Below are 18,943 nucleotides of genomic sequence, written 5' to 3'. Positions count from 1 at the left end.
GATTGACTATGGCGAAGCGGCCACAACTTACAATATCCATTTTATTCGCATTTCATCCGCCTTTCTCCCCATTGCGTTGTGTTAACCCTAGCCCCTGTCCAGATTGCAACATCTCATCTCATCAATATTGTGTAATTTGGTTTCTTTTTGCTCCTCGTCATTCAGTACAGACGAGGAGAAAGAAGAAAAAAGAAAAACACAAAATACAAAAAAAAAAAAAAAAAAAAAAAAAAAAAAACAAACAAAAATTTTCGATTAATAAAGTTAACCACTTGCTGCGTACAGTGAAGAGATACGAATTGAACAAAGATGATGGCTTTTTGTTGTTGTTACTGGTCCGTTGGTTGGTTAGTGAATGCAAACATATATACATATGTATGGCTGTGTGTGGTTTGGCCATCAGTCGGTCAGCCAGTTTTACTGTTCTATATTGGCTGCTTGATGTGCTGACTATTGTCCTTGTAATCTCAGTTGCTGCCTCTGTTGCCCAAAAAAAAGAGCTCTGCAACGCCACAAAGAGGCAATGCCACCCTGGTAAATCTTAATACATACATATGTGATGCATTTTTTTTATAGAAAAACTAGTTGTACACACTCGTACACATACATGCACGTTACACATGCATATGTTATGTGCATGTGCGTGCAAAAAGTGATGTGGAGAGGGAAAATTGTTATTTATGAATTCAAGTTTTGGAAAATTGGATTGAAAGCTGGTCTTTATAAAAATCTGAAACTGTTTGTATTGGTTTCATAAGTATTTTAATTACTTTGTGTTAAATGCATCACTCGTTTTTTGTGGCGAAAAATGTGAAAATCGAAAAAAATGAAATCACGATTTAAAAAATTCCAAACATATTTTGTGGCCCATACACTAGATTGCTTTTGCTGTTAAGCAAATTAACAATATTTCTTTAATCTGAACCAAAAAAGGGAAAGGAAATAGTTGGATATGTCCGTATGCCAATACGTTTGTGGCAAAATAACCGGGTTGGTAACTTAACATGGACCAACACTTTTGTAATTGTAGATTGAAATGAATCTATTCTCATAAAAATACCTAAATGCCTCCTTGAAATACCTATAAATGGATAGAACTGCTTGATGAGTGCCCGCCCTTACATACACGTAAACCAATTTATGCCCCCACTGTGACCAAAATGTGCTTCATAAAAATAATAGATCCGAGGAATGGACAATATTGGTTCACTAATTCATGAACCTCCCGTAAAAAAGTGGTAAAAATTTGACAAATTATAACTCGTTCACATTCCAATATTTTCGGCTATAGTGGAGCTAGCGCGAAAATTGAAAATATAGGTCCAATGATAATGGAACATAACGGTCTGCCACAAAACTTTAAAAAATTTCTAGTTAAAACTTGTTCCGCGGTAAGATTAGTTAGATTTTGCATATAACAAATAATTATAAAAATCAGTGAAGTTCAAAAAAGTAATAATGACAACTTTAAAAAAAATCGAATTTATGCACCACTTTTTTTCCAACTTCACACATTGCCATATTTTTACTAACACTAGATCTACTGAAAATTTGGGACATTTTGGTCCAATATATTATTTCGTTCCACTAGAAAGGGTAACATAAATGGTCAAATGCTGAGGGCCACCCAATGAATCGTTCTAACTGGTTATGTAACACTCAGTCAGGAGCGAATCTCCCTGAAAACATAAAATTTTCAGTTAAATGCTGAGGTATATGTATTTAGGAACACCGACTGATATTTGAATTTGTGAACAAATTCGTTGGAAAACAGGATCAAACCCTTCAAAGTTGCTAAAATCGAGCGAAGTCGTCTTGGGGGTGCCATACCCAAACATGAACCCATTTCGAAACTAAAATGATTGCGAAAAAAAGAAATAAAAAATGGTCTGTCCTAACTTGTAATGTATTACGAATTTGCTGTTCTATTAATAGGGGTTATGTAAAAACGTGGACCTCAATGGACAATTACACTATGCAACACTTCCAAATTTTTTTTCTAATCTTCGAGCTAATATTTCTTATATCGTAGGTAAAAACACGAGAATTATTTTGGTCGAAAATTCTAAGCCTCAGGAGAGTCAACAAATAAGTCGTTTTGGTCCATTTTTGAAAATATGATTGGAAACTCCCTTTCGTCGCAATTTTAACAAGTCAAAATATTCAACAAATATAGAAATTAGTATTTGTTTTAATGGGTGATCGGCCGGTATCTCTCGAACAAAATATTCAATTTTGCCTTCTAATGCGTCAGTTGAAGCGGGTCTGTTTGTATAGACATGAACTGTAATATAGCCCCACCAAAATTGTCTAAAGGTGTTAAATCGCACGATGTAAGCGATGTCCGATACCAGAATAAACTGTTCGGCCGGGTCCAACACCATTTGGAACGAATTTCTGTTACAATCTTATAAATACCGAATGTAGCCGTTATATTAGGGTCTATACGACGACGTGGACCTGCATAGATAACTTTTGTCATAAGCCATTACAATATTCAAATACGAATAAATATCGATGAACAATGTAGTTAAAATAATCAAAATAACGAATATAGGGAGGTACCATTATATGGGGCAATACCAAACCGTGGACCTGCACAGACATTTTTCTGCCATGGGCTGTAGTATCTATTACGAACTTCAAATACCAAATTTTAAACAATTCCGGTGAATAATGTCGCTAAAATCATCAAAATACCGAAAATAGGAAGGTACCATATATACCAAAAGTCCTGCGGACATATATTTGAGTAACATTTTAACAAGATACTTCATTTCATTCGGAAGCTAGAGTGATTTCACAGACGGATAGGCGGATAGACGGACGGACCATCTTAAATCGACATAGAATTGTACGCTGACTTTGTGGCGTCTAAAATGTATATTTCGAGGTGTTACAAACGGAATCACAAAGTTAATGTACCCTTCCATACTATGGTGAGGGCACAAAATCCTACCATCGACATGGACACCAATAGATAAAAAGCTTCATCCGTTCACCCTAAACCAAATTGTTCGCACGCTTAGTACACATTTCGTAAACCACCTTCATAAATCAAACTTACTTTCCTACATTGGTTTTCGTACCAAATTTTCGAATTTTCAAAAAAAAACCTTTGTAGTGTTTTATATCTTTCCCATTCACTTCCACCATCCGTCGTAGACAAATTTGATAATCGACCCTCATACCCATACTTGCCGGATAATATCTTGTGTAAAGATAAATGTGCCGTTCATTGATTATTGTGGGTATTTGTTTTGTTTGAACTGCAAGTTCGTGCGTGATTTCCAGTTCACCATGCCATTTATTGTTAAAGGACTGATTCCCCGCCAAAAAAAAAGAAGTGCCAGCTGATCTGTTCACGGAGCCCTTAACATGAGCTAGTGTTGGTCGGTTGGTCTAGTTGGCTGACCTAGCGTTGCGTTGCGTTGCATTGTATTCATTTGTTGTTCGCCCGGTTCGTTATTGCATTGTGCATTGGCATTTGTGCAGCGCTGTGTAAATTTCTTTGTTATTGCCAATGTTTATTTGGTTTCTTCCCATCTCACACTGCCTTGTTCTCTCTGCTTTCTGCCCTTGTTTCGTTTGTGTGCTCCTTTTTTTGTGTGGCGGAAACGGAAGCATGCAATTTGTGTTGTAATATAAAGTAAGACAACAACAATAGCAACACCATCTCCAACACCAACAAAACGAAGCAAACAAACAAAACGAAAACAGAAATTAAAGGACAATACCAAGCGGAAGTTTATTTAATCGATGACATAAATGTATACACGGTCAAAGGATAAGTTAAGTCCATGTGTCCTTCGCCATAATACACTTTTGTACGGCGGCCATTTCGATTATTGGTCGAATTTTTCTTTTTTCGCAAGTCATAATTCATAAAAAATGAAATTTATTTTTCGTTGGTCGATGGTGACTCCGCTACTCAGGGCAGCTGTCGAAGAGAATTAATTTTTATTGAACCATCGAATCTTTTGTTGTCCTGCCTCGTGCCACGGTCTTATCTGATTGCAGCGACATTATCATTTCCAGTAAATACTCATTTATTCTCTTATTCTTTTTTTATTCACTTCATTTACAGATTCCCGTCCTTGGCTCAACAACGCTGCAGAAGTGCTCCAGTAAGCCATTCAATACGTCATCGGCCTTCATGGTTAAATTATTGTCAAATATTGGCTTAATTGTTGTTGCCATTGTGATTCTGGCCGCTACTGTTTGGTGTAAGTATTGAAATGAACATTGTAATTTGTAGAAAAATATATAAATGGGGCAAGTTTCACGATTAATCGAACTCAAATGTTTATTAATATTTGTAAGTCGCTGTCGAACGCGAACTTTTATACTTTATTACAACTCATTATATATACGGCGATAATTCTTACAAATCATCTTGGGGTATGTATATACAGAAAAATACACATACATAGATATACAACAATTGTATGAAAAAAAAACAAAAGAAGGGGACTCGGCAAGAGTAGAATCTACTGAATTTCGAACGAACTTTGCTCCTAAACAAAAACGAGGAAAATATGCTCACTCATATTCAAATGACATCGAAAAATTCAGTTTGCTCGATTTCTTCCGCACTCGCTCGAATTCGAGTGTTTTTGTACAGATTCGAGTGAGTTTGTCGGAGGTCGGTATCAAAGTATTGAAAAGTCGATAAGGCTACACGATATTGCTTATTTTGGTAGCGTTTGGGCATTTTTATTAAAAATAAAAACTTCAAATTTTGTGATTTTTGTAAGTCTTTAGCCCTTTTAGTCGCCTGAATGGATATAAAGACGTTAATACTCTAACTAGTCTTTTCCATTCCCACACAGGTCTCACACACTTACGCAACTTCAACAACTACAATGTGAAACGAGTTTTTTTGGTGGAAACTGACAGATTTCTCCGTGATTCTAACTTCAGAGTTATAAAACAGCTCTAAGACCACTGTATAATTTTTTTAATAATCGATATTTTGATATCAGAGCTCTGGTTCTTCCCGAAAAAACATAACATATGTTTAATATTTAATAATTGTTTACTACTTTTTGTAACCTTTTAGGACTAAGTTTAAAACCCCCTTTCTGTACATCAAAGAACAGAGTTTCAGCTCCTCCCTGTAGCTCAAGGCCGATGGTACAAAATTTACTACCTTTAAGTACGAAAATATTTGTCGTATACGATTTTGTCCATTGCAGCGTAAACTATATGAAAAAATCAAGAGTTCTTATTCTTTGTAGTGAGCCTAAACGAATAGCACAGTATTTAGTACCCTTTTTCCGTTTTGTACTATTTCTGTGCGAATTTTCACAATCTTATTCGGTATACCATTTATGAAATGACATCGCTTACGATCCTCGTTTTAATTTTCAACATTTATTTAATTTAGCGTACAATATTAAGTACGCTTTTGTACTTTTCGTAGCCGTTGAATTCGAAATGCCAATATCGCTTTCGTGCAACTTTTTTTTACCATGGACAAACGCGGACACAAAAACTCAGAAATTCAGCTTTTTGTGCCTCTTTTGTACCTCTTCAAACTTTTTGTGTCCTTTTGAAACGTATTTCCAAAATATTTTCTATTATTTTTTTTAACATAGCCAAATCTATTTAGAATATTTCAGGCATTTTGCTTTTCGTGGCCGCTTCGTACTATTTAGTATATTTTACTAATTTTTGTACACTTGTATCCTAACAAGTTCCTGATTATCACAGACACACAAAGTCAAACTCAGACATGTTGATCTTTCCGATCGTTCTACACAATTTGTAATATATTTAATACTTTTCAGAACTTTTCGTACACTTTTAGTACAGGTATATTTGATTTGAGAAAACTATAAAAAATCAGAGCTTTAGCAGCTCCCAGTACGAAGCTTTAGTACAAATTTTCAAAAAAAAGTCTTATTTCTCACGTCCGTCCCAAGGTTTCCCCATCATAGTTTCAATATTCTAGTTTCAGCCGATTCAATCAGTGAATCAGCCAAGCATAGGTTAACAATTATGTAATCTTGATAACATCAACGCCCAGAAGAAATGGTTGAAATTTGGTTTGTAGATAGATATTGGTTGTTGTTGTATTGGTAGGTAAGTGGACTGTAGGCGGGATTTTGAAAATTACAAACTCCAAATGTCCTATGTAGGTCCCTATTCATATTTTTCGTATTAAAAGTACTAGAAATTGGGCTTCTGAGTTAAAATTCCAAATATTAAAAGTTAGATAAAAATTAAATAAGTTTTCTTTTGTTTAATTTGTACTAAAGATGTACTAAAGAGCACACGTATTTCATACTTTAGGACTGATTGAGAAGAACTAAATTGTTAAATTTAACTGCAGTGAAACGTTTTTAGTATTTATTAGAGCTAAATACTGAAATGTCCTAAAATGTGTCCTGGAGTAAAAATTCTGTAACTTATCAAATATGATTCCTGCAAAAGATGGCATATAGGTGGAATTTTCAGTAGTTAATACCAAATGGTACTGCTACTGTGCTGTTGGAGCAATAATTCTGAAATTTGAAATGTAAATTTGACTGGGGATGTTAGCATAACTTTCGAAATATAATTTGTAATTCCTGAATTTTGGGTAGTAACAAATTACTTTACTATTCTCACAATCTAGATTTCTAAAATGTATTTTTTTGTACCAAATGTATACGTTCTTAAATGGAAATGGATAGATCTTTATTGTAAGGGAAACATTATTTGGTAGAGTATACACAGATGATATGAAGGATTGTTAAAAGGCGTGATTTTATTTTAAAATATTACTTTACGGGTTCTAGAAGTACTAAATGCTACCACACTGTTATTATGCGATCGGTAGACCGTAGAACTTTGAGTGTCACTCTTTATGTCGACGATCGAAATGGGACGTAATTTTTACAAACTCCCATTATAAAGCTATGAACGTTTCAATGGGTCGATTGAATTAGAAATTCCAACATTTGGCATTGTAGAATTTCTGGGTTATTGGATATATGGTTATTTGATTTTTATAGAAATCAACAAAAAAGTACAGTTACCTTTTATATATAATCTGAAATTCGGTGTGGGATGGCTTTTAATATTGAGGGTCGAAGTAAAGATTTTGTTTCTAAAACGTACACCATAAGTGTACAAAAAGTATCTTGAACATGACAGAGGATATAAAGCTAAAAACGTATGTACTTTGATTTCAATTAAAGTACTATATTCCTAAAATTATTATTTTTATTTTTGTTTACTATAGATACAAAATTACTAAATAATGTGTTAAGGTGGTGCGAACTTTTAAATTCGTCATTGGAAAATGTTTTTAGAAATCCAAAATAACTGTTATAAGATGACGAATAAAATGTACTTAATTTAGAACTCTTTAAACCCAATTGTGCAGAGAACATCCAGAATATGTTCCATATAATCAAAAATTATGAAAGAAAATGAATGGTTGCTGTTGATAGTTTGTTAAAAATATATAATTTACTAAAATTGAGACTTCTGTCTGATTTCATGTTAGTGATCCATCAAAGGTATTCTGTTGATACGGCTTCAACTTAATTCAGGTTGAAGTATAGCTTCCATATATATTTTACCCTTATTCCGGATTTGCAATAATAAACCAAAAGCGGTACATGGTGATACTGAACCCAACCTTTGCACTTGTATATCACCTTTCCTGAATTGACCTTGAAATTAAAATTAATAAATTCATGCTCTTCTGAATAAGAATTTCACAGTGAATTAAAACTTCTGTGCCTAATATTAACACACACATATTAATATTTATTAAACGATTTATCTGGGCTCAAACTTATTTGGAGGCTACAAAAATGTCGGAGACTTTTTATTTTTTTTCCTTCAAACATATTCTGCTAATTTCTCCTCCGGCTCAAAAATTGATATTCAAATTCATATTTATTTTTCATTTCGACGAAATAATATTGAAGTGGAATGTTTTCGTTACTTATCTCGCTGGCATAAACCTTGCCAGAGATTACCGAGTGGAAGACACTTCATCTTTTTAGTTTGCACAGTGTGGATGATGTGTGGGTCCGGATATGGCTTCATAAGCGATTCCATTAACTTTTATCAATTTACGTATCATTCCATCCTGCATTTGAGGTTTTATTTTTGTTTTGCCCTGTTGCTTTGCATATGAACCGAAGATAACTTTTTTTCTCTCTCCCTCTCCTACCTCTGCTTCTCTGTTCTGCTTGCTCGGCATGGTGGAAGAAGGGATTAAACAAACATCCGGAGTATTTGAATATCAGGTGAAGTGTTTATTTTGTAACAAAATTTGATAAAGGTCTTCTTTTGGTTTGTCTTGTAATCGAAAAACAAACCACCTCATAGTGGAAAGTTGGATGCTGAGGGTTTTCGAATGGAAAAACTTTTAAAATATTCAAATGTTATTGCTTTTGCTGTTGTTGTTGTATATCGATAAGTATGATTTGCGATATGGGTAGAACATTCGTTAGCAACGACTATGTGAATTCGTTGGAAATAAAAAAAAACTTGGAACGAAAGAACTACTAGGAGTTTGTTCTTTGTTTTAAAGAAGAAACTTTAGTTAACACTTGAATGGGTAAAAAATTTAATATTGAAATAAAAAGTTAAACAAAAATTATAGGGAGAACTAAAAAATTAAGCATAGTTTTTTCTTAAAGAAAATAAATTGGATTTTTGTTTTACATTTGTGCCATATGACCTTTTTGGCGTTATACGCGTGGTTTACGTTATTGTAGTCTAAGTTGGGTGTAATTATTTCAATCGGAACTACATAATTGTTCCCCGCGAAAAGATATAAGAATAGGATTCCAGATTTGCAAAGTTCAATATTAAATACTGAAATTTTTATTAGGGACACATGACAAAGAAATATAGCTACAATTATAAACCTTGTTATACAGAACAAATACTTTCTAAATTTTGTACCTTTTCTTGGTAACTGGACTTCGGACTTAAAGCTCGAAAAGAGCAGGATGTATGGCAATTCGATATAAAACAGTTTTTAAAATATGTTTTGTTTAACAAAAGTAGAATTATTCTCAGAAACAGGATTTCTAAAATTTTACTTTTTGGTATCATTCTGTATACGTATTTGGAATTAAGAGATCATTATTGTAATAATGGCAGTTTTGAGGAAACGTCATTCGAAAAAGTGTACACATTTGTTGGGAAAAGGGGTGCGAGAAAGCCTGATTTTTGATAATTTCTACTTCAAGGATTCTAAAAGTACAACACTGTTTATGCGGTCTGTACGTCCTAGGTCTTTACGTCGCACACAATTCGCAAAAACGAAGATAATTTAAAAAATGGAATTCGTCTTTCGGAAAAACTTTTTAAAATTATTACAGAACAAAAAATCTAAAAAATCAGCTACAATATGAGCCCCCATATAGCTAAACGTGACCGATATGTCGCATTTTCAATACCAAACGTACTGCAGTTAATATAAATGTCTAAAATTTCAAAACGACAGAATGCTTCTCTGTATTATTTTCCGTCGAGGGGGGGAGGAAATACTGGATTTTTGCCAATTCGTATTATAAGGTTATGAACATTCTTTTGGTATTATAGAGTTTAAGAGACATATGCAATGGGGTTGTCGTACTAAATAGTATTTTGAAATTTGGTATGAGAATCGCTGATACATTAATTTAGGGTGAAAATTAAGATGTGATTTTAAAAATGCATACTGTTAGTGAAAACAAGTAAAAAAGCTGTAAGTAAGCTGTAAACAATAAAATCCGTAAGAAATTCTGTTAAAATCCTAAAAATACCGAATGTAGCTGTTATTTACGGTATATACGACGACATGGGCATAGGTAACTTTTGTCATAAGCCATTACAATATTCAAATATGAAACTTACAAAAAATCGGTGAATAATGTAGCGAAAATCACCAAAATACCGCATATCGGGAGGTACCGTTATATGGGGCCTATACGAAGACGTGGAGCTGCACAGACAATCTCCTGTCACAGGCTGTAGCATCCATTACGAACATCAAATACCAAATTTGAAAGAATTCCGGTGAATAATGTCACTAAAATCCACAAAGTACCGAATATCGGGAGGTACCGTTATATGGGGGCTATACAAAAACTAGGTCCACGTTTTGGCCCTTTTTTAATACCAAAATTCCTGCATACATAATATACATTTGAGTATAATTTTATCAATCTACTTCAATTCCTTCGGAAGCTAGAGTGATTTCAACGGACAGACGGATAGACGAACAGAAGGAAGGACATCGCTAGAATTTTATGCTGATCAAGAATATATATACTTTGTGGGGTCTAAAATGTATATTTCGAGATGTTACAAACGGAATGACAAACCTAATATACCCTCCATACTATGGTGGAGGGTATAAAAATGCTAAATGGTACTACATATGCTATGACTGGTATAGAGCGGACGGCTAGAACTATAACTTTGAACATGATGCGATGTCATTTGTTGAGATGTAAAGTTGCAAATTTGTGCAATATATTTGCATTTCAAGGACTATATTTCCAAAATTCATCTTGGGTTGAGTAATCGAAGCTATTTTCGACGCATAATCTTTACTCCAGAACAATTATTGACACATATGGTATGATTTTGGATAGCTTAAAATGTCAGCAATAATTTGAATTTGCAGCAGGCTGCATCAGGCCCGAATTGACCAAATTTGCGGTCGATGAACTGTATGCAAGGGATGCATCTCATAGCTCTACTTAGCAAAATAAATTCGAAGGACTCGCAATGTAACAACTATGAGTTTTAAAGTTTAAAAATTGAGCTTAGAAATTTTATTAACACTTTTATATTGCAGTCAGGTATGGTTACCGCTTTATACCGGGGTGGCCGATTCAAGTTTGATAAAGTCCAAATGTTATGCCACCTTAGTCATTTTTAATGAAACAAATGTAACCTGCACCACAAATGGAATTAACTACATTTGCAATACATTGATTCGTATAAAATTCTAAGTCGATTTAGCTATGTTCGCCTGCCTGTCTGTCTGCCCTTGGAAACAAGATAGAGATTACACTGTATTATGTTGAGCTTCGGGACTTGACCTATATTGGACAGGTTTATGTATGAACAGATTTTGGGTGTTTTAAATATTTCGCTACAGCCAGACTAATTTGACATTTTTAGAGCATCATTTTTTATTATCTCTTTGTGCATTTGTTTGTAACACGGAGAAGGAAGTGGGATAGACCCATAGCTACTTTTGAGGATCTTCATAGAATCACTTTCTGAGTCGATTTATGCATGTCAGTCCGTCAGTCCATGTGTTTTTGTGAACAAAATGCAGACCGCTTTAGTTATCCGTTTGAGATGAAATTTTGAAAACAATATTTGTTTGACCAAGGACGAACCCTTTTGAAATGGGTGAGAATCGCTTCAAATCGAGATAAAGCTCCCGAATTCAGGGTGATATAAAAAAATGTAACAAAGTCGAACGCCACAATTTTTACATTTTTTTAAATGTTATTCAATGAAAGCAAAAAATGTCGGAAATAGCATCAAATTTTAAAATACGTTGTTGCAAAATCGTCAGGCAAAATCCCATTATTGTTGTTTTTATAAAAACAACGTTTGTTTATGACGTTTAGATTTGTTAGACCAAGCGAAGCAACTTTTTAGCTTTTTAGCATTTTTCGGCCACTGCGTCGCAGTTTTCGATCAAGTCTCTTCTTTACTTTTCGAACCATTTCTGCTACGCTACCATTATCACGGTAACGAGCGATTCACATTTAAATGCTGGAGTGCTCTATCGATAGCCACTTGTGGTTTTCCAGCCAAATATAAAGAAATCACACTAGGGTAAGTGTGCCTAAGTTCGGCATGTCCCAGAAGTCGGCACTTTTTATTTTTAAGCCCAAATAATGAAACTATTATAAATAAATGTATTTTGTTTACGTCAAATATAGTGCCAGCTATCTTTGTGCACAATTTCGCTCAGAAAAGATGATTTATTCTAATAAAAATTAAATTTTTGTCTTTGAAGGTCCTCAACAATCCATGTTCTTAGGAAAAGTACAATAAAGACGTCGAATCAGTTTAACTAAACAAAAATATTATATTTTAATGAATTAATTTATTATTATTAATTATTCTTACAAAAAAATTGGTTTGCCGACTGTTGGAACATGCCATAGCGACAATTAGCAAGTGGTGCCGACTACTGGCAAAAAAAAAACACTGTTTTAATAAAACTACAAATTTATGAAATTGAATAAAAGTTATTAAAACTTTATTATTATTGCAGAATCTATACAAAATTTCGAATCTGAATAAATTAACTTTGTAATAATTGAAAAGTTCTACTCAGAATGGTGACCGATTAAAAACGCGAAAATCCTAAAAGTGCCGACAACTGGTACACTTACCCTATCACGCTTGAATTCCATTACGAATAACTTTTTTTCTGGAAAATTCTCATTATAATGCTTTTGTACGCCTGTAAACAATATGATGAGCTGTCACTGGAATAATTTTAACAGCTGTCGGACGAGTGGCTTTATTTTTCATCTCACCCTATATTTGTCGATGTAGCTTGAATAAGATCGAGCATATTTTGCTCGAAGTCGAGTTGATTCCACTCTTGACACATAAACTTTTAGTTTTTGTATTTGTATATATATTTTCTTAAACCACAGATGCAAACCAAATAAAACCGATCACGTTACGATAACTGTCACCAATATGTACCAACAAAGTGTTATTGCTTTTTTGTCTTATGAGTTATTAACTGTTTTGCCTTATTAACTTTTTACACGACCCTTCCCTGAGTCTGCAGTAAATTAAGCCAAATAAATGTTTGCCGCTCGATTTCACTTTTAGAGTAAAATCTTACTCTATTTCGAGCGTTTCTCACTCTAATTTTTCAAACATCAGTAACCAAACAAAAGAGTGGAGAAGTAAACCCATCTACGGGATAGTTTCACTCCCAAACGAGCAAATACGTGTTCTTGTTTTGGATACAGTTCCTATACCGATACATCTTCGATTCGGTATTTTGCAGATCTCAGCACAATGTTTAAACAGATTTCTCTTGCAAAAATTGTTATATTCTGATCCGAGTGTTTAAATGGCTTCCATATATCGATATTCCTTGTCACATTTTTTAACTGTTTAGGAACTTCGTGGACAATCGATCTTTTCATAATTTAATTTTTTACATGGTAGAGGGTATATAACGCCGTTTCTTACTCATTATATTTTTTGATTTTTGAGCCAGAAGCAGTGGTTTACATTCTAATTCAGATAGGAGTAAATAAATCGATACAAAAAATCCCAAACCTGATTTTTGGCCGTAGTTAGTATATATCTGGTCTATAAATTATGTTGACAAGATATACAGTTTAACCCCCTTAGGCAGTATTAAGAGGCACAAATATTGGATCCAATCTAAGATCCCGTTTTAATTATACGAAATTAATGATTTTTTAAAATGTCTACACTTTGTGGAAGGTATCGAAAGAAGGAGATGTATTTATATGCCACTATTGAATTTATTTATTTATTTATTTTTGTATAAATATTTTAAGAAATTGTCACTGCTGACCTATTTTTAGGGTTTGTTGCCTTTAAACTATGGATAAAACCTTTGGTAACAATATTCAGAATTTTCAGGTATTAACACACAGAGGGTCTAAAACGCACTCGCCAAATTTTAGGAGTTTTTAAGGCTGGAGCCTTATGATCAAATTTAAGTTTTCAACAATGCTGGCCGCTTCTATTGGTACTTAAGAGTTGAGATGGAACGAACTAGTTCCTTATTTAGCTCCGTGAACTCCGGTCGTTGTATGAAAATTCTGCGTATGAGTGATATGAAATACGAGAAATTTATGAAATCACTCATACTTTTAGGAATTGGTGTACTGAACTATGAACTAGATTGACACAACTCTATTAACAACCAGTAAAAGCGGCCATCATTTTTTATTAGTTTGTGCATGTTTTTTATTTTATTTTAAAAAATTTAAATATATAGATGTTTTGATATTCAAATACAATATATTTGAGATCACATAAAAATATGTAAAATATAATGCAAAAATGGGCTCAAAGGAGTATTTTGTTGGGTACGAAAAGACAATATTATAAACTAAAAAAATGCATATTTACAGCGTATAAAAGACATTTTCGGAAAAGAAGAATTTTAAGTTGTTCGTTATTTCATATTTTTGCATTAATTTTGATTACTTTTTGGCTTACTTTATATATATTTGGAACATACTTTGTAATTCCATAAAATTTAAATTACCGAAAAATTGGAAAAAAATGATGTGTAGTTTAATTTTACTTTAATACGATAAGCTATGGTCATTTTTATTTACAATGTTATATTTTTTTATTTTTACAATGTAAAATATTCAAAAATCCGAAGTGATATCAAAATACCCTATGCACCCGGTCGATATACAATCTTGTATCTACAACTTAACTTGAAATTGTCTTTAAGGTAGTATAATAACCTCAAATTTTTTGCTTCAGTTTATAAATTCACCTCATGTCCGGAAGCAATAAAATAGTTCGCACCATGCGTGTTTGCAGTTCAGTGATTTTAGCTACACTTTTCCGGTCACAGTCAAAAAGTTATTGACATCAAAGAACGCTAACTCGAAATTGAAAAAAGAACCGAATTCGGAATTCTTTTTTATTTTTTAAAAAAGTTTGTTTTATATTTAATTCGTGCTCTTAACTGTAATTTAGATTTTAGTATTTTTGTTTTTTTTTTTAATTTTTTTGCTGTGAATGCATTTTTAAATGTTTCATCTTCTTCCTCTCTCTCCCTTTCTGTTCATTTCAGTGTATTTATATTTGAATCCTTCAAGTGGCAGCACTCAAATAAACCCAGACGGTAAGTAGAGTTTAATTAACAATTTCCCCACAACTTCTAAACTTGCAGCTTTTTTTTGTTGGTCTAAGAGCGAAAAACTAAAAAATAAAAAAATCGGCAAAAAATTCAAGTCTATTTATGTGTGTTGGTTGGTAGCGAGCGAAACTACTACCACCACCCCAATCAGCACTGCTACTTCTGCTACTACTTTGTCGACTTCTCACGGTTTCGCACATAAAAGGGAAGTGGGAATAATCACAACTCAAAACTCTTGTAATATTTTTGGCCAGATTTTAAAAGTTTGGTTTCCGTTTCCGTTTCTGCATTTGGTCGTGATGGTGATGATTTTTCGTCTATTCGTTGTATAAGTTTCTTTATTGTGTTTTCCTTTTATTTTCATTGCTCAGTGCCTTCCTTTACTTCCCGACTCATGATTTTGTTTGCTTTCCCGTTAGTAAACAGTGGTTTATTGTTATTTGTTTATAAAATTTTCATTTTTAAGCGATTTGGCTATTGACTTCCTTTTAGAAAGTTAGAGAAGCTGTACTTACTATCTTCACATTGACATTACCAGACTTTCTGTTTTTATTTCCGATTATTTATTTATTTGCTATGCTTCAATTTGAATGCTTATGCTGAAAAATATCCGCTTTTTTCAATACTTATTTTTACTGAGAAATGGAGAGCCCAAAAATATCAACAGCCAGACAAAATGCTTATCTTAAGGGAAATGCATTGTTCGCTAATCGAATGACATGGTAGGGGTGCTTTAATAAGAATATCCTGAAGGACATTTCCATACACACAGCTCTTTCTCTTCCAATTCAGACTAATTTACTCCTGAACTATATAGCAAATGGTTTTATCAGCGACTGAAGTAATCTAAGTCGCATTCAGGATCAACTCCAGGATACATGAACCAGGACCCACAATCCTTAAGTTAAAGTGTAAGTAGATATATTACAATTTTTTGTGGTTTTAATTGGCAAGCATGTGATAATACAGACGGCTTTATGTTATTCGATTGATATAGCCGACTTTATGTTATTCGAATATTCGTGTTGATAGAGTCTGCTTGATGTATTCTGGCTTATGGAACTCAGGTTGACGAAGTCGGCCAAACGATAATCGGGCTATAGAATTGTGTGTTAATCGGCAGCAGCAGCCGGCTCGACATGTTCGGTTAATGTAGTTGGTTTAGATCAGTCAAGGCAGAGAGCCTCAAATTTTTTTTGTGATTGTATGTGTTTTGAAATAACAAAATATTGCAAGTGTTTTTTTTGCCTCTCTTTACAGAGTGAGAAGTAATTGGTTATCTTTAAATTTTCAATTTAAAAATATCCGTTTTTAAAAACAACTTCGTTGTTAAAAATTAATATTTTGATCAGACAATTCGGAGATATATTTGCACAGTTATTTCAATTATGTCTCATTTTGAAATAAAAAAAAAAAAATATATAAGTTGACATTTTCAACAATTTTATATAATTTTATTAAAAAAAATTAAAAAAAAAATTATTAAACACAAATAATAATTTCGGACTTAACATCCGAACCATCTAAGTTGATACTTTAAAAATTAATACCGATTACCACAGGCTGACATACGCAAATAGTTTTAGAATTTTATGCTGATCAGAAACGAATATCCTGCGTTAGGTCCTAAAACATTATGTCTATGAATTACAAACAGAATGACAAACATCACATCTTATTATTTTCTTAATATTTACTAAGAACGTACATATAATTTCAGAGAAATCAAGGGATATGAAAATGTCCATTAATTTGGAAGGAAAAAAAATTGTCTAACAATATGAAATAAATTTCTATTCCTAACATGTGAGTTCGTATGCAAATTTTGTCAAATAGAATTCAATTAAACAAGATAATCTTAAAATTTATAACTTTTACAAATTCGGAAATATTTGTTCCGAATATGTAGTAAGATATATTTGTGCTCCAATATTTCTTACGGTGTATTCATAAAAATATCCGACAGCACCTTCCTCAACGACTCCTCGAACATAACTAAATATTCTCCCAAAAACAATTTGACAGAAAATTCAAAACAATTTATTTTTTACAATTGTGTTGGTGAACACACAGATATCCCAAGGGATACTCTTTGCCTAGCCTTGGTTTAGATCAGGGCTAGGCAGAGAGCCTCAAAAATTTTTTGTGATTGTATGTGTTTTGAAATAACAAAATATTACAAGTGTTTTTTTGGCTCTCTTTACAGAGTGAGAAATAATTTGTTATCTTTAAATTTTAAATTTAAAATTTTCTATTTTCAAAACAACTTATTGGTAAAATTAATATTCGATCAGACAATTCGGAGATATATTTGCACAATTATTTCAATTATGATTCATTTTAAAATAAAAAAATATATTAAAGTTTAAATTTTCAGAAAATTTATATAGTTTTGATGTTATTTGTGTTTAATAATTTCGGACATAACATGCTAACCATCTAAAGTAATACCGATTACCACAGACTGACATACGTAAATAGTCGTAGAATTTTATGTTGATCAAAAAATCATACCCTGCGTTCGGTCCTAATATATTATTTCTATGAATTACAAACAGAATGACAAACATCAGATCCTGTTCTTGACTAAGAACGTACATATCATTTCAGAGAAATCATGGGATATGAAAATGTCTATTAATTTGAAAGGACAATAAATTTATCTAACAATATTAAATAAATTTCTATTCCTAACATGTGAATTCGAATGCAAATTTTGTCAAATAGAATTCAATTAAAGAATATAAATCTTAAAAGTTGTAATTTTTACAATTTAGGAAATATTTGTTTCAAATATGTAGTAAGATATATTTGTGTTCCAATATTTCTTACGGTGTATTCATAGAAATATCCGACAGCACCTTCCTCAACGACTGCTCGAACAAAACTAAATATTCTCCCAAAACCATTTTGACAGAAAATTCAAAACATTTTTTTTTACAATTGTGTTGGTGAACACACAGATATCCCAAGGGATACTCTTTGCCTAGCCCTGGTTTAGATACAATTACGTATATCCACACCTTCGTTAAACACGCTAGAATTAGAATAAAGAGTGAAACTCTTTCGAAGTCTTGCGGCAGTACTCTTGGAAGTAGAAAAAAAAAGAAGCAAACTCTTTTTCGATATCGTTTTAGAGTGGGAGCAAAATCATTCGAAAACGAGCGGATTCTACTCCTGCTGATCACTCTTAGTTTTTCTATTATTTAATTTTGTTAACTCTTAAAGCAAACACTCACTCTATTTCGAAAGATTTGGCTGCGACTCAAATTTTTCAAACAAGATTAACTCGGGAGTGCCCCCACATAAGAGTGGTCAGTAAACTCTGTAGAAAACTCCCACTCTTTGAGCAATCCCGTACTTTTGGGGCATAATTTAAGTTGTAGCCTTATGACATAATGTGGCCTCTCCGTCTGTCGGGCTGGTGCACAACCCAACAACTCTCGAATGGAGTTTCCATATATTTGAATAACCATAAGTCTTATAAATTCGAAGTATGCTTCGGATTTATATCAATTCTAACACATTCCAATACTTCTACTAAGGCAAGATCTGTTATAAAGATAATATATGGCACTTCTTTGGATACTTGCCCCACAAAAGGTCCACATTTAGAATAATAAAAACTCTCGTAAAATGGGAAAATATGTTTAAGACTTTTTTGCGCACGTTTTAGATCCCTTCAGAAAATGGAAACACTTAAAAAATAAAGATCTCATATTCAGTGTAGGAAGGTAACCGGTATAATTCGAACTTTGCAAATCATAATTTTTAGATAAGGCTTAGGTCAGGAATATTGGCAATTAATTTTTTTACCCCCCATTAAAGTTATAAAATAGGGCTTCCGATAAAGTCCAAATTTAGTGTTCAGTAATATTTCTATAAGACTTAGGTTAGGAGCGAACATAGAAAATGTACCTCCCAAAATAATCTCAACATTTTGAATACCATTTAATCTCTTCTTCAACCATGTTACAGCTAGCTTCCAATTAAGAATTATTGGTCCATTCTTTATGTTCTCTCCCTTACAAGTATTTACATTACACAAAAAATATGATTCATATTTCACATAAAACCGAA

General features: G+C 32.9%; 1 protein-coding gene across 1 annotated transcript in view; it reads left to right on the top strand.

Annotated features, from left to right (window-relative positions):
* Positions 1-14,879, top strand: part of LOC131800517 (nuclear pore membrane glycoprotein 210-like) — a 126,940-nt gene extending 112,061 nt beyond the window's left edge. The window contains exons 22-23 of the mRNA XM_059120327.1: positions 4,088-4,226; positions 14,798-14,879. Coding sequence (XP_058976310.1) covers positions 4,088-4,226; positions 14,798-14,856 — 198 coding nt within the window. The 3' untranslated portion in view covers positions 14,857-14,879. The remainder of the gene's footprint in view (positions 1-4,087; positions 4,227-14,797) is intronic.
* The last annotated feature ends 4,064 nt before the right edge of the window (positions 14,880-18,943 follow it).

Source organism: Musca domestica, unplaced genomic scaffold, assembly GCF_030504385.1.
Source record: "Musca domestica strain aabys unplaced genomic scaffold, Musca_domestica.polishedcontigs.V.1.1 17, whole genome shotgun sequence".
Classification (NCBI taxonomy): Eukaryota; Metazoa; Arthropoda; class Insecta; order Diptera; family Muscidae; genus Musca; species Musca domestica.
Note: the sequence above shows the minus strand (reverse complement) of the source record. Positions and strands in the feature narration are given on the sequence as shown.